The sequence below is a fragment of the Polyodon spathula genome, chromosome 6 (assembly GCF_017654505.1).
Source record: "Polyodon spathula isolate WHYD16114869_AA chromosome 6, ASM1765450v1, whole genome shotgun sequence".
NCBI lineage: Eukaryota > Metazoa > Chordata > Actinopteri > Acipenseriformes > Polyodontidae > Polyodon > Polyodon spathula.
Window position 1 is genome coordinate 51,909,483 of NC_054539.1, and position 14,959 is coordinate 51,924,441.

The following is a 14,959-nucleotide window of genomic DNA, read 5'->3' on the forward strand; positions in this document are numbered from 1 at the left end:
CTAATCCATTGAAGGTTTTTATTTTGGGTTTGGAAAGACTGCAAGAATAATCTGCAGTCCTAGGCAGAAGCAAACAGACACAATTCAGCATGTTGATGTTGTGTTTTAAATATGTAGCATGTTTTTTGAGCAAAAAACTACAGAAGCTGAGCCTTAGTTATTTCTAATTTTTTTGTATGGTTCTAGAACTGCCTGGTAATCAGTTTTAATTGGAAAGGGTAGCTCTGAACTAAAAATGACAACAACCATCATTATTATTACGGCTTCTGTATCTAAAGGTTTTGGCCCCTTGTGGTTAGTAGAACACACTGCAGGTTCAGAGTCGAGCCCAGGTATTAGTTGCCATGGGGACTAGCTTGTAGTTTTAATTCTACACTAGTGTCAATGTTAGGTCACATTCAGCTAGCAATTGAACCCCCCCCTCCCACCAGCCAGTGCAACACTGTCTTTTCTACCCGTTGTTGATCCATCACAATAATAACAACCGTAATCAAATTTTAACACATATCAATACCATTTACTACTGTTGACATTTCTTAACCTAAATGTACCAAGTCTGGACACACCAATGACTTAGTCTTTGAATCTGAAACACCCTTGAGAATTTATGAAATTCATCAGTCTTAGCCATCTCAGCACATCATTAAATACATTTCTCCCAATTAAACTTAAATCGTCTGCAGCTGTCAATAGAGCCAAGTTTCCTTTATACTTCAAAAGCAATTACTGTTGAAGAAAAGCCATGTTTTTTTTCCTTCCTTCTACCTATTGTAAAAAGTTGCTGTAAACGGCTCAATTAGTATTTTTGCTGCAGGGAAGCTGCTCAGCATTTGGTGAATGTGATGAAAGTGAAAAACTAGAATCAAGGGTGAAATTCCCAGTGCAGGTACTCTGATGCACAGCCGTGTATAAACATTTAAAAAAAACTGAGACAATTTTAGGGCCAATTAATAAATCATTTTTTAAATGTATACATATTGGTACACAATACATCTATGAATACAAAATAAGCTTTAAAAAATAACTGATCAATTATAACCAATTCACCATAAATAAGGAAGCTGAAAATACTCAAAGTGTTGTATCCTCTGCATGTATCACTCAGTTTTATACTGTAATATAACAGTAAAGTTAAACCTTAAAATGACAACCTTTAAATGGTTTTAGCCACTCAACATGAAGTGATTATACTGACGTCAATGGTGGCCAATAGCAGCTAACAGAAACAGAAGCAGTGTGTGGAAACATAATGCAAGCAGTAAGAAAGAACTATGCTGAATGAAAGCGCATTTTAGAAACGTTGCGCTACTGGCTGTGTGAGTGGATGGAATGCATCCGCGTTGGATGAAAAGCAGATTAAGTAAATCCCAGTACCCAGTACAGAGTACCGGTGAGTACTGGTAGAATTTCACCCCTGACTAGAATGGACATCTCTCTCAAGTGTAAAAAAAAGAATTCCTGTGAATACAAGAAATGCTTTAAACAAAAAAAAGCATGTGAACAAAATACATACAGATTAGAATAGATAACTTGTGTCAGTAGCATGACCTATATCCACACCATGCATTTAGATTAGCATCTCACATTAAATGGGACATTTGGTAACACACTGAATGATTTGTTCTCGTGCTAAACATGTCTGAACACAAATCAAACCCCATTTCCCTGGAAATTTGAATTTTTATGGGCAGTTACACATATCAAAGAATTAAAAGCAGCAATAATCTTCTCCAAATCTTTTGTAGAACTGGATTTTATGAACAGCTCAGAACGTGTCCATATATTGCAGGATGGTCGTAGGCTTCTTAGAACAATGCTAATCCATTATTAATAAATTACATTTATAAAGCACCTGGGATGAGTCATTTCTTAAAATAGAGATGTAGCACATAAGTGTACTGAATGTACAGTTTACTGATATTTAGTTTGATTGCAAATACAAGAGTTCACTTTAATGCCAGAGTACTATATCGATATTCTAGAAGGTATAGAATAATTAATTAATACTCACAATACAAACTACATTGTCTTTTTGTTTCCTTGATAGGCAATTTGTATTTAAAAACCAGTTCAACAAAAAAAGGAATACTATAAATAAAAAAATACAATTTTACGTACATTTTACTTTAAACACGAAGTGTCAATATGTTTGTGACTTCTACGAGACGATTGTACATTCCAGAAGCATTCTGTTATAATGACGCATAAACAACCAGTGAAGCCAACTAACTTCAAAGAAGGCCTGAAATGGATTGCCAGGCCTACAAGGCATCTGCATTCTGGCAGAACATAAATCATAACAAAGCACAGATCCCTTAGAGTCAGGAGCACTCAAGCAGCATCTATCTCATCTACTCCAGCCACCAGCATGTGTCAGTTACAAATGTGAATAATAATAAACAATGTCATCATATTAGAAATGGATGAAGCCAGTAATACTGGCTTTGCAGCTATACAATAAACAATTATACTTTCCAAATTGGTTTGGTTTAAAAAAAAAAAAAAAGATAGTACCTTAATAACACTATACGATATTTGTCAGTACTTTCATGTGCAAAGAATTCCTTTCTAATGAGAATAAAAACAAGAGAAAGCCAAAACCTTCGACTAAACCATCAGACCAAGTGAAAGTATCTGCCTGCCATATGAAAAATAATGAGAGAAATTCATTTTTGCTGCTGCCTTGCTCAGTTACTCATGTGTGAAATTACCCGTGAGAGGGAGGGGAGGGGGTATAAGCTTGCCAGACAACTATTATTGCCCTCAGATTTGATCAGGCAAATCGATCAAAATGAAAAACTAATTACTTTGGAAAACAGGGGGCTTTCTTGAAAGAATACCTTGTGAGCACAGCATCAGAGAGTAAAGACACTTGTGTCAGCAGGGCACAGGGAACAGAAATTAAGGGTCGCCCTTTCCTAAAAACTCTGAAAAAAAGGTCAGCTAGTGTGCTATACAGTCTACGAGATTTCAATGGGATTTATTCCTGGAAGAAGCCTGTCATACCTCTGGTTTTGCTCCACTGGTTTCATTGTGATTTTTTTTTTATAGGAACAGATAGCCTGGTGAGTAGGAACAAATGAAACACAGTGGGGCATTCCTGTAATGCTGTTACCCTTGAACTGTATTTTATAGTAATGCTCAGATTTCAAGGGTTTGTTCACAGATCCAAGGCAGGACAGGAGCTATTTTTGTACTGTACAGTAGTTAATAGTGAGCAATATACTGAGTTTCATTGGGTTTCCTCGTCCTGTTTATCCGAGTTAGGAACCTGCAACACGATCATTTCACTGGGTGTCTGGCATTACCAGTGATCCTGATAAGCTTTTGGGTCATTGAGCAATTTTTTCTCTTTCCAATTTAGACACTATGTAGAATGCAACATTACCTTAAGGTCATGAGTACTTTCAATAAATACTGTACTTACTTGAATGCTAACATATGGGACAGGTACAATGTACAGCCTTACATTTTAACTTATGTTACTTTGAAATGCTGTGCAACAACTTGGTGTTATAATAAATAAACATATTCTCATTTGCTTTATTGACCACAAACAAATAGCAAATAAACACAGAAACAGATTCTTTTTTTTTTTAAATTCCAGTGAGGAACACCCTGGTCACTGCTTCGCTCTCCCTAGGTGGTTGGACTTCGCAGCGCCGGTCCCCAGTGGTGAACCTCTGCCCGCTGCTGCAGCCGCCTGTTCCCCGGCCGTCACTGCAGTCAGCCTGGTGGGGTCCCTCGTCGCCGGTTCTTGGTCCCTTCCTGGAAGCGCCGGAGGGACCGACCCACCCTCAAATTCGCCCGTGGAGGAGGGCGAAGATCAAGGAGATGGGACTTGAGGGTGGGTGGTCTTTTAAGGGTGGAGGGCGATGGCCATTAAATGGCTGGTGTCTTGTAAAGACAAGGAGGAGGGTGTATAAGGTGGCAGGGGGGGGGGCATATTCCTCTCTGCCTAAAAAACATGTGCAAATGCAAGTTTTGTTTAATTTAATTGCTTTTGTTTAATTTGTTTGTTTAATTGTATTATTTGTTAATTGTTAATTATTTCCCTGCACCTGGAGGTAATTGTAAATTAGAACCAAGTGCAGGGTATTTAAAGAGTGCAGCCAGTTTGTTCTGTGCTGTTGCTGCTGTGGAGTAAAGAGCCTGACTGGAATTTAAAACCTATGTTTTGATTGTTTAGAAGTTTGTGTTTAGTTTCATGATTTATGTCAGGTAAACAGCTTAGCTGTCCTATGTGTTAGTCAGTGACCTGCATACGTTTAGCTAGTGCTCAATGAGAGCTAGGCGTTTGTTTGGTTGGTTTGATTTGTAATTTGAATAAAAGTGTGCAAAAGCGCTAAAATCAAAGTTTTTATCTCTGGGTCACATTTTTAAAGGGGCACGAACCCAAACAACGGCCAGCCTGCTCACTAATATATATACACACATACTGTATATATAAATTTATCGATACTGCACAAATGCAAATTAGGAAATGATAATATTGTATTCCTTATTGATCGCCTTGCTATAGCAATATAAAGCATCTCGACTCTCCAAACACAGAATATTGTATTTATTATATAGATCTACCTCCCGTAAATTTGGTTGACAGATAGGTAACTTGGAAGTTTAGGTTGAGCTGAACTAAGACAGCGCTGAGAAATCCTAAGGATCAAGAATCCAGTCGTTTATTAACCAGTTACAAACATGCATTGCAAATGACTGAATGCAACCGTACATTTCTTTTAAATGAAAAGCCAGACTTATTGGTCACGTGTTTCTGGTAATTCCCAGGAAGATTACAGTTAACTGTCCTGGCATTTTAATTATCCATTCTCTAGCTACCGCATGCAGTATATTCACAATCGACCACTGAGACACCGGGAACCAACGAAGCACAAGAAGCTTGATAACACGCAAACTCAAGCTGTGCAGCAAAATTGCTATACATATTCTTTATGCAATCCTAACTCGTAATCTTTGTTAAATACTGCTGGTTAGATGCTAGTGCGAGATACATGCAGAACCATCTTCACTTATCTTTTGTGTAAAAGGAACAGTACTCCACACAAGCACAGATAGGTTTTGAACAGGGCAGGCCTGTATGTTTATTTTAAACTCCAAAACCTAACTCCTTCAAGGAGTGCTAACTAAACTGGACAGGTCTAAGCTATACCGGACTTCTAAGCTGTTTCCCAGTCAAAGAAAACACAACATTTATTGTTTAGACATGCATAACAAACACCACACTTTTCCTCTCTGGTTCCAGCTCCCTGGCAGTCTCTCCTCACAGACCCCTGAGCTCTCCTTTTATAGGATGTGGCTGCTCCCAATTATCACTGATTATTCAATTAAGCAGCAGCTACATTCTCACATATTTTTGACAGGGACAGGAATTAACCCCATCCCTGTCAACCACCACCAAAACACATACAAACACCACAATATTTACAGGCAGAGCTCATGCTCTGCCACAGCTAAAATATTCAGCACATAGTTCTCTGTTTTGGTATTCTAGAAAACACAATGACGGGCAGGGGTGGTATTGTTTTACCTCACTGTTTTACTCACTCACACCTTGCAAAGATGGAGACCTGTTTCAAAGGTGATGCAACAGGGGTGTGCTGATACTCCTACATGTAATGAACTTTAAAAAGTATATTTAAAAATCGACCAGTATTCAATAAATCCACCCATGATTTTAAAACACTAAAAGATGTCCTTCCTTCACCTGTACGATTAAGTACCAATCAATGGCAATTATCTTCTGCATTACATTTTTTAAAAGCCGATTACAAGTCAATTTTTCTCTCATCCGGGTCCTTGACAGTTTTACAGCCATATTACCATACCGCCGTACCAAGCCCGTAAACTGACTAGAAAATATGTTTACTGTCAGTTTATGGCCTAGGTAAAGCAGTAAAACTGTCAGCTCTCCAGATGAGAGGAAAATGTTCATGTAGATTAAACAGCAGTGTTTTTACCCTACTGTGAAGGTTACCTACAACAATAAGCTTGTTGTCCTTCTACTTTTCAACGTTCCTTCATATCCATGTAGGTTCTACTTGGACCTCAGGTATAGAATTAATTGTATTTTTCTGTGGGTATTGATCCTTAAATCCCATGCAATCAGCTAGGACAGATAGTATAAAGTGTATCCCATCTACAATACCTACAGTCGTGGTATAGGAGTGACAAGTTATGTACTGTAAATAGGAGGCAATGTGTGTGTGTGTGTGTGTGTGTGTGTGTGTGTGTTGGTGGGGCGGGGGGAGGTGGGTATAGAAGTATTGCAATATAGAGAAATGAAAATAAACTCATGATGAAGACCTAGAATATACTGGAATTCATCACACAACATTAAATATTCCATTAAAATCATGCAACCTATAAGGAAGATGTTACAACAAAATGGATCAGATCACTGGAAATCTTTCCATGCTCAAGGAAGCTGTGTGCTTTTTTGTCTGTATTTGATAGACTATTTTGCATAATGAAACCCTACACCTCTGCAATAACCCTACCTACCATAAAATGAAAAAACAAAATGAAAAAACTGACAACTGTTTGTAAGGGATGCTATTTCCACTGGCGTCACCAATGCTTTATGTTACAGCAATCGGATGAAAAAAAAGTGAGATTATTTCAAAGCATAAGATGTGTACATTGGTATTCTATGCAGCTGAAAGCACTCGGCAGATACTTCACACAATTATCCTGTTAAATGACATTCATAAGGTCAGCGAACTCACCCAGAACTTACTCAGTTCTTTAGTATAAATCATTTTCTAGATACTCACACAAAGATCCTATAAAACACTAAAATATCTGACACAGTAGATAGGCAGCAATTCCACTCAGTCACCTTTTAAATCAGAATAGGACTGATTAATAAAGATTTTTACACCAAAATGCAATTTGCACTGCTTTTTTTTTTTTTTTTGTGAAAGTAAAATAAAGTTGTTAATGTTACAAAAGACATCATAAACAACAAGGTAGCTTTAGAATGCTACCTAATGTGTTTGTTCTTCATCTTTATACTGTATAACACTAATATGTACATTTTCCTTGCACAAAAAAATGTGCTAAATGTATTATTGTGTGAATACCTTGATACATTTGGCCTATTGTCTTAAAAGTACAATGTTTGTTACAGTTAACTGAAACAGTAAGCCTAAATGACATTTTATACAACAACAAAATAACACATAGTCTTGCTCTTCTAACTTCAAAGTACATAGAGCTAACAAAATAATTCCAGAAAATATGTATTATATTTTTCCAAGAAAAATAAATATGATCCATTTTTAAATTTTTTTATTTTAAATAACTCAAACACCCGGAAGCCAGACACATTGGCTCATCATGAGCACCGGTAACTTTCCTATGACTGCCGTGTTTTCAGACATTGTTCCGTTATGCAGCATTTCAAAGTTGTCCAAGAAGTATCAGCGTTTGTTAATTTTTCTTCACTAACAGCTTCAAATAAATTACCAAAATGGGTTTTGGGTTGGCAGGGAAGCAGACAATTATTTTCCCTGCCAACAATAACAGGTGAGTGAAAATATATCTAAAAACAAGTGCTACTTGGCCATCGTGCCTTTTGTTTTTGTGAAAGTCTCATGGGTTTTATTTATTTAATAAATACATGCTCAGCGCTTCAACCTGTAGTTACTGTCTGTCTCTTCCTGGTCACCACCAAGCCATCCTGTCCACAGTGTGTTTTTCATATAGGAAAAGCTAAGACCTACAAAAAGATGCCAGTATTTATTAAGATGTAGTGGAATTATTTTGTCAGCACTGCTGACATGTGATCACTAGTGAGTGAACCTACCTTCCTTATCTAGCCACTGTGATGGTGAATGTGATATTTCTTAAATGACCTCATATTGCCATCCATCCTATTTTACTTTTCATGGTTACTGGCCCATCAAACATGACTTGAATCAAAAACATCCAGACCAGGAGCTTACTCTTTGGAAACTAATACCTCCTCACATGTCTTATTTAATCATCACCATATATACCAGTGCTTTGTTAGAAAACTCTATCAGTGAAGGCAGTAACATCTAAGCAGGTATGTGTTCTTTGTTTAAATATTTAATACTCTCTTACCTCTGTTTTTGGTTCAGTACATTTTCACTTATGAATGAGGGAACCTCAGGAATCATGACTGATTTTGAGAACTCCAGCACTCTTGCTATAACACAGCTTCCCAAACAGGAGATCAAATAAAACAGTAAGCTTTACCTGACTATGTTACACAGGGAAAAAGGCTATAACTTCGCAAAAGCTGTAGCTTGTGTTAATTGTAAAGTTTAAAGGTACTTGCTTATACAGTTTCTGTAACTGATTATACTAGACTAATCTCAATTAAATGAGTAAAGGCCTGTTAACTTTATGTTTAACTTTAGACAGGCCAGTGGTCGCCAAGAACTTTTGTTGTAGTGTTTGGCTGCTGATGAAAGTATGGCTGCAAACAAGATGGTACAATTAATAACAATGATGTGCTATGTTGAGGTGTCCTGGGAACAATTGAAATGTAGATTCATTTTGAAAAATAAAATACTGCCTACCTTGAAATGGAAAAGGAACAATCCACAGAAGAGACTGTACAGGTCTGCTGTTAAAAGGGATAGGTTGACAGCTGTGGCACTGGTTCTTTTAATGACCACTGGCATGAAACTATACAGGCCAAACATGCAAGCACTGAATCCAATATACAGTAACCCTGGGGAAAGAAAAATAGAGACACTTCTGTTTCTGACAGGTTCAGTCCTAAAACAACTCGCACGCTCTCTGTTTTGCTTTATTGCATCACAAAGCTGTAATTTATTTAAGGGAAGGTGAAGGTTAATGGCGCTTGATTGAGTGATGGTGTCTGTTAAGCCAGTGAGCAATGACAGCTGCAACATGTGCCTCCACTTGCTCTTCTACCAATGTTACTTAACCTTGCCATAAAGGGACTCCTTCAGCAAAATGTAAGTGGCTGTAACAAACTGCATTTTGACAGATACAGTCATGATGTCACGTTGGGTCTCAAAGCAGCGCATTTAAAATAAAGAAAGAACATGTGTTTCACTGTATCATTTGGAGGACTTGTTACAGCCATCCTTTAATTGCTTCAGCCTATTTCTTGCACACTTATTTTCTGCAGCACACTTTGATTACTTTTGGTTTTGCATTCCTCTGTGTTTAATTGAGATACTATTTGTGTAGCACTGTAAACTGTGTGTACTATCAAACTCATATAAAAAATGAAATATAGTAGAACCATTTAACAGCATTTATTTTTGGAGCTTCTGAAAGGCAATACATTACTTGTCTATACTTGTCTATAAGGCTTTCACCTCCCATGCCTTGTTCGAACAAGAATACCGATTTATGCTCTAGACTTGAGGATATTTTAAAATGTATTGTAGTTTGGATATTTTTTTTTTTTTTACTTTTGAATTCCAGACACATTAAGAAAAAAAGTAATTACATAAACTGCAGTCATTGTAAAGCAGAAAGACATTAGAGAGTTCCCAAAGCTTTGAAAATAAATAACATGTTGACTGAGGACACTACACTGAAGCAAAATGTCTTCAAGTGAAAACTAAAAGGTACGTCCATCAGCGACTTTCAAAAAGCACTGTAAATAAAGACCTGGTCATCAAGCTACAAGAACATTTGGTGTGGAAGTTGTGGGGGTTGTCAAGGTACATACTGTAATATTCAACAAAGGGAAAACTCAAATAACAGGGCTTCAGTCCTACTCCAAATGGTTGGGTCAGGATTACCAGCCTATTACTGAAAGAAGTACAAAATGAACATTGCCTCTGAACATCATATGTTAAAATACTTTACTTGCATCCCTAAAGGCAGAATCATATGTAAAACCGTCAATCTTTTAATACTGATGCCATCTTGTAATAAATAAATGACCATTCACAGCTTTACTGTAATCATGACCTTCAGGGCTACCAGATGCTAGATGATAATGAGCAATAAAAAATATATATTGGGTTCCAGAACACACATTCCTTTCAATTCCACTAAGGCACTTTAGTGATGGTGTTTTCAGGGTGCTGACAGATTCATTGGTTATATCCATTAACATTACTGTTCAGATACAGGCACTCTAAATTACATAAGTGCCTTGTCTGGTTTTGCATTACTTTAATAAAAGCTGCCAAATTCAGGAATGCTCTTGGTTTTTACTTGTATTTATTAAAGGGTCCCTGTCAGTCAGGTTTGGTCCTTCAATTACCATTTCAATGTAATTTGGGGATTTTTATGTCGGCTGTGTCCTTTGTGAACACGGCATTAATTGAAGCAAATAAAATATGAACAAATAACAGGAGGCTGAATTTACAATATGTCAACAGATGTGGAGCTACCCTGACATCATGAGATTGTAATATGTATGGTAATGTACTACCATAAAACATATTAAGTGTTTTTACCTGTGGATTGAGACCGGAACTACTATTCATCTACTAAATGACTTTTGAAAGATAAAGAAACAAAAATAAAATAAGCATATTGAGCATTGCCATATAAAATAATGTGATGCTGGTTAGGGTCTCCTAATCAGATATTAAAAGTCAATCAACCCCTGAGAACAGATACAATTATCTGTGCCTTGGCAGCGTGCAAGGCTTCCAATACCTACCATCGATTCCTACAGCGTAACTGCTACCCATCATGTCACTTAATTTGTGGAATGATTTTCTTTTGACACTGCTTCATGACTAACTAATGGCGCAAGGAAACACTGACACACTTAATGGTTATGAAGACAAGATTATGAGGCAATCAATTCCAGCTTACACTGGATAGACTACCTCTCTCTCTCTTTTTTTAATTTGCATGCTCCAAGTCTTGCACAGTAATCATGTAAAAGTCATCATCTCACCTATTTGCCAATCCCATGGTACCCTTAACAGTTCCTTATGTTCCATTATAGCTCTGTAATGGAAAAGAAAATTAACGTCAGGGAGAGAACAGGGTGGGCAGGTTAGGAGGAAGCTAAGCATGAATGTAAAGCATTCCTATTGTTCAGTAAGGACCACACTGTGCTGTAGAACACACCGGTAAGAATGTTCACTGGAGGCTGTGCCTTTCATATACTGTAGTCCAGTAATGTTTTTCCTATTGGATACAACCTATCCCAGGTAATACTCACTCCTACACGTCAAAAGGGTGCTTTATCAAATGCAGAGAACATCCACTTCTTGGCCAGGGCTATAAAGCCACAAGAGCTTGTGTAACCCCTGCCCTTATCTGTTCAAATGATGAAAGACCTGTGAGGCTACAAAAAGCAGTCATGGAAATAAATCTCAGGAACCAAGTTGTTTTAAAACATTGTACAAAGAGTGTCCTGCCATTCTGTGGTTAAGTTGCATTTTCAGTGTTTAAATAGATTGTTAAGCACATAAAATTATTCATGTAACGAGTCACACATACAGTTTTTTTTTTTTTTTCTTAAAACACACACTGGGAGTTCAGAACAAAAGAGAATTTGGTGTGCAACATGAAAATGGGGAAACCTGCCATCACGCTCTGGGACGATATTGAAAGAACAGCCCAGGGGTCACTTCTGGCTCACCCCCTCCTTCTCATGGCTCTCTATCAGCCTTTGAAATTGGGTCCTGAATGGCTGCCAACCTCTGACAGCTGCCACCAAGCACCATTGGGTTACGTGCCTACTGAAGTGTGCCTTGAGGTGATTAAAAGGACAACAGGCAGATAACCAGGTGCCTAAAGCGGGGAGCTGGGAGCCAAGAAGCCCTGGTTTGAAAACAATCCAGAGCTGCGAGCCCAAGACACTTTTGTGCCTTGTGTCTCAGTTTGACCCAGTTTTGAAAAAAAAAGAATAAAGCCCACGATACTATACTGCTGTTGATGTACTCTTTTTTTTAAAATGTAGCTGGTTAGAATTATGTTTAACTCTTTGTTAAATTTAAAAAGAAAATTACTCCTTTGCTTAATACGTTGAAAATACATATCAAAGGGTTTGTTTCAACTAACAAGTCAGTACAACACTTAGTGAAGAATTATTTGGACATTTTCAAAAATACTAAAAGCCATTATATTGCAAATATGAACATCTGATTTTTGTATCCTATCCTATCCTATCCTATTTGTCACTAAATATTTGTTCAGATATTTGGATATATGTCCCAGCACACATTACGTAGTGTTGGAAAACATGGATCGAGAATTGATTAGCAGTTTGCTACGCATGTAGACTGGCAGAGCTATACTGGTGTTCTTTTCTGAAAGGAATGAAGTAACTTAAAAAAAATGATGGTGATTAAGTAGATTCAAGAAAATGCACAGAGTCCTTTTCTTCAATCAGTTGTTAGGTTTATTGAAATATGCAGGGAGTCTGGTGCCAGGTACAGGACAAACAGAATACTCATCATTACAATGTTTGCATGACATTAAATACCCTTCTGTGTAGATGGTCCACCTCCTCTTTCTCTGACACTTAACCAATAGCAAAGGTACTTTAATTTATTGTGTGTGTATGTGTTTTGTGTGTGTGTGTGTGTGTGTGTGTGTGTGTGTGTGTGTGTGTGTGTGTGTGTGTGTGTGTGTGTGTGTGTGTGTGTCTCTGTGTGTAGTCTAGTGTGACAACCTCTGAACTCAGTGCATTCTTCACACTCCTGGAGACAAAAGGTCCATAAATCTGCCTTTTGTTATCTTCTTGAGATCCCTTTGATCCCAGTGGCATTATCTCTTTCGATCTCTCTGAAGTCTTTAGAGCCTGTGCTAATTGTAGTCCACAGCATTGTTATCTTGTTAGCTTGCAGTCAATGCTGGGCAAGAAGCTTGTAGACGCAACATCTCTATCAATGGTTAGCAGTACATGCAATTTGAACCAAACAGTCTGCTATCTGCAATATTAGTCTCCTTTCAGAAAAGAACACCAGTATAGCTCTGCCAGTCCACATGCGTAGCAAACTGCTAATCAATTCTCGATCCATGTTTTCCAACATACCCTACTTTTAGAATATAAGATGGAGGGGGGGGGGGACTCGCTACAACCAAGTTGCTCACGTGATCCCGAGCCCTCAGATGTCCTCTTCGCTGGTTCTGAGTAGTCACATCAAGTAATATGTTTGTATAATATATTATAGTGTAGCATGTTCCTCTCATTCTAAATCTCTCCATTATGTGTAGGTATCTACCTTGCCTTCGCCTCTTTGTCATCTTTTATTGTACTATCTATTTCTCTTTGAAGCCAATTCTGGATATTGGTATGTTGCTCAGACCTCACAAATTTTGGTGAATCATTGTTATTTTTAACTTGCATATTGAAAATTCCATCATCAACCATCTCAATCTTAAAATGCACGTAAGATTGATTACAAACTAAAACTATGACTTAAAAATGATCATTATACATTGAACAAGTACTAAAATAGCGTGTGAATGCTTAACTGTCTATATGTAACACATTAGTAGGTGTTTTTCTCATAGTTATACAAAAACCTTAATTATATCTCGTGATATTGTCTATACAATACGTAGTAAGCAGATAATAAACATACATTACCAGATGGCAGAGGACTTCATCTAAAAATATGCTTCACAGGACGAGAGCCGAGGCCGTTGTGAATGGTCATTACTTGGAGAGGTAGTTTGAGAAGTGGCCTCAGGGGATAGAATAGGAAAGGAAAGAGGTGACTCACGTGGTGAGAACCCCCCCCCTCGGTGGAGGCATGGATGGTGGTGGCTATAAAGGTTGGGGAAGTGAGCCACACTTACCCCCCATAGGGGACCGTGATGCAGTGGCAACATGGGAAAGAAGAGGGGAAAAGGGGGAGAAAACAAACTAAAAAAGCTAGACAGCAACTTAAATCTTATATTTTTTCCCCTGATTTATAAATGTTGTGAAAATAAAATACTTCGCAACTTTTCAACATTTAAATTCAAAATTTTTATTTTAAAAATAAATACATATATTTTGTTATTAAATATTTATTTTGAGAATCAAGATTTAGCTGTTCGCATAAAAATCTGGATTTTTTTAAACTTAAATATTTAACTAAATCTTAAATCTTTTAACAAGATTTTACACTTAGCTCAATATTTTACTGGCCAGCTAAATCTTGAGTTTATATGCAATTGAGCTCGGCCTGGTTTGTGCTTTACGTCAGCATTCTTAGGAGGGGCGGGCGAAATACTGTATATCCACGGTCTTCGGTCAGGTTCACGTTCAGACAGATATCATGGCCGATTCCAATAATTTACAAGAAATTATCGAGCGTGCAGTTGGTGGTGGTGTAAAGGCCACCATCAATGGGGTGATTTGTCGTCATTTATTGTGAGAACCTTCTCACCATACACAGGCGATTTTTGCTGTCCAGTGACAGAATGGCAGAAGGAGGACTGTCGCTGTTACGCAGATTTCTGCATCCCCATAAAATTCTGTACCCCTCTAGATTTGAAGCCTGCTTAGATCATGATTGCTATTAGTCATGATCGCTATAGTCTTATAAGGTTACTTTTAATCAAGGGTCTGGTGTATTGAGCAATGCAGGACGCTGAGCGTACTGTAGAAAATCAGTGGTGTTAAATGTGCTGTTTTATTTTGCTACAGAATTAGTTTGGTCTTGTTTTCAATATTTGTTGCAAACTGCAGCAGAACTCAATGGCAGTGCTTGAGAACACAGCGGGACTCAGGCACAGGAATATCAAGCACACGTCCAGCTTTGAAAAACTGCATTTGCACAGGCACGGAATCATGCGGAGTACAGAATGCTATGGAGTACAGAAATATATGTAACACCTGTTGTATGTGCTTCTGCAACTCTTGCTTTGAAAAACGGTTCATACTTGTGACAGAAATACAATGAGTTCTGGTGATAAATTTTCCTCCCGACCTGTGAGGGCAATAAAGAACGGGAGGAGAAGTATCTGGAAGGGCTGGCCTGACAGTTCGTTTCCGGGACCAGGAAGTGGGTCAGCCTGG

General features: G+C 37.8%; 1 protein-coding gene across 1 annotated transcript in view; it reads right to left on the minus strand.

Moving 5' to 3' along the window:
- slc35f1 (solute carrier family 35 member F1) overlaps positions 1-14,959 on the minus strand; it is an 88,154-nt gene that overhangs the window by 5,456 nt on the left and 67,739 nt on the right. The window contains exons 6-7 of the mRNA XM_041253106.1: positions 10,892-10,944; positions 8,568-8,722 (exon numbers count right to left, since the gene is read on the minus strand). Coding sequence (XP_041109040.1) covers positions 8,568-8,722; positions 10,892-10,944 — 208 coding nt within the window. The remainder of the gene's footprint in view (positions 1-8,567; positions 8,723-10,891; positions 10,945-14,959) is intronic.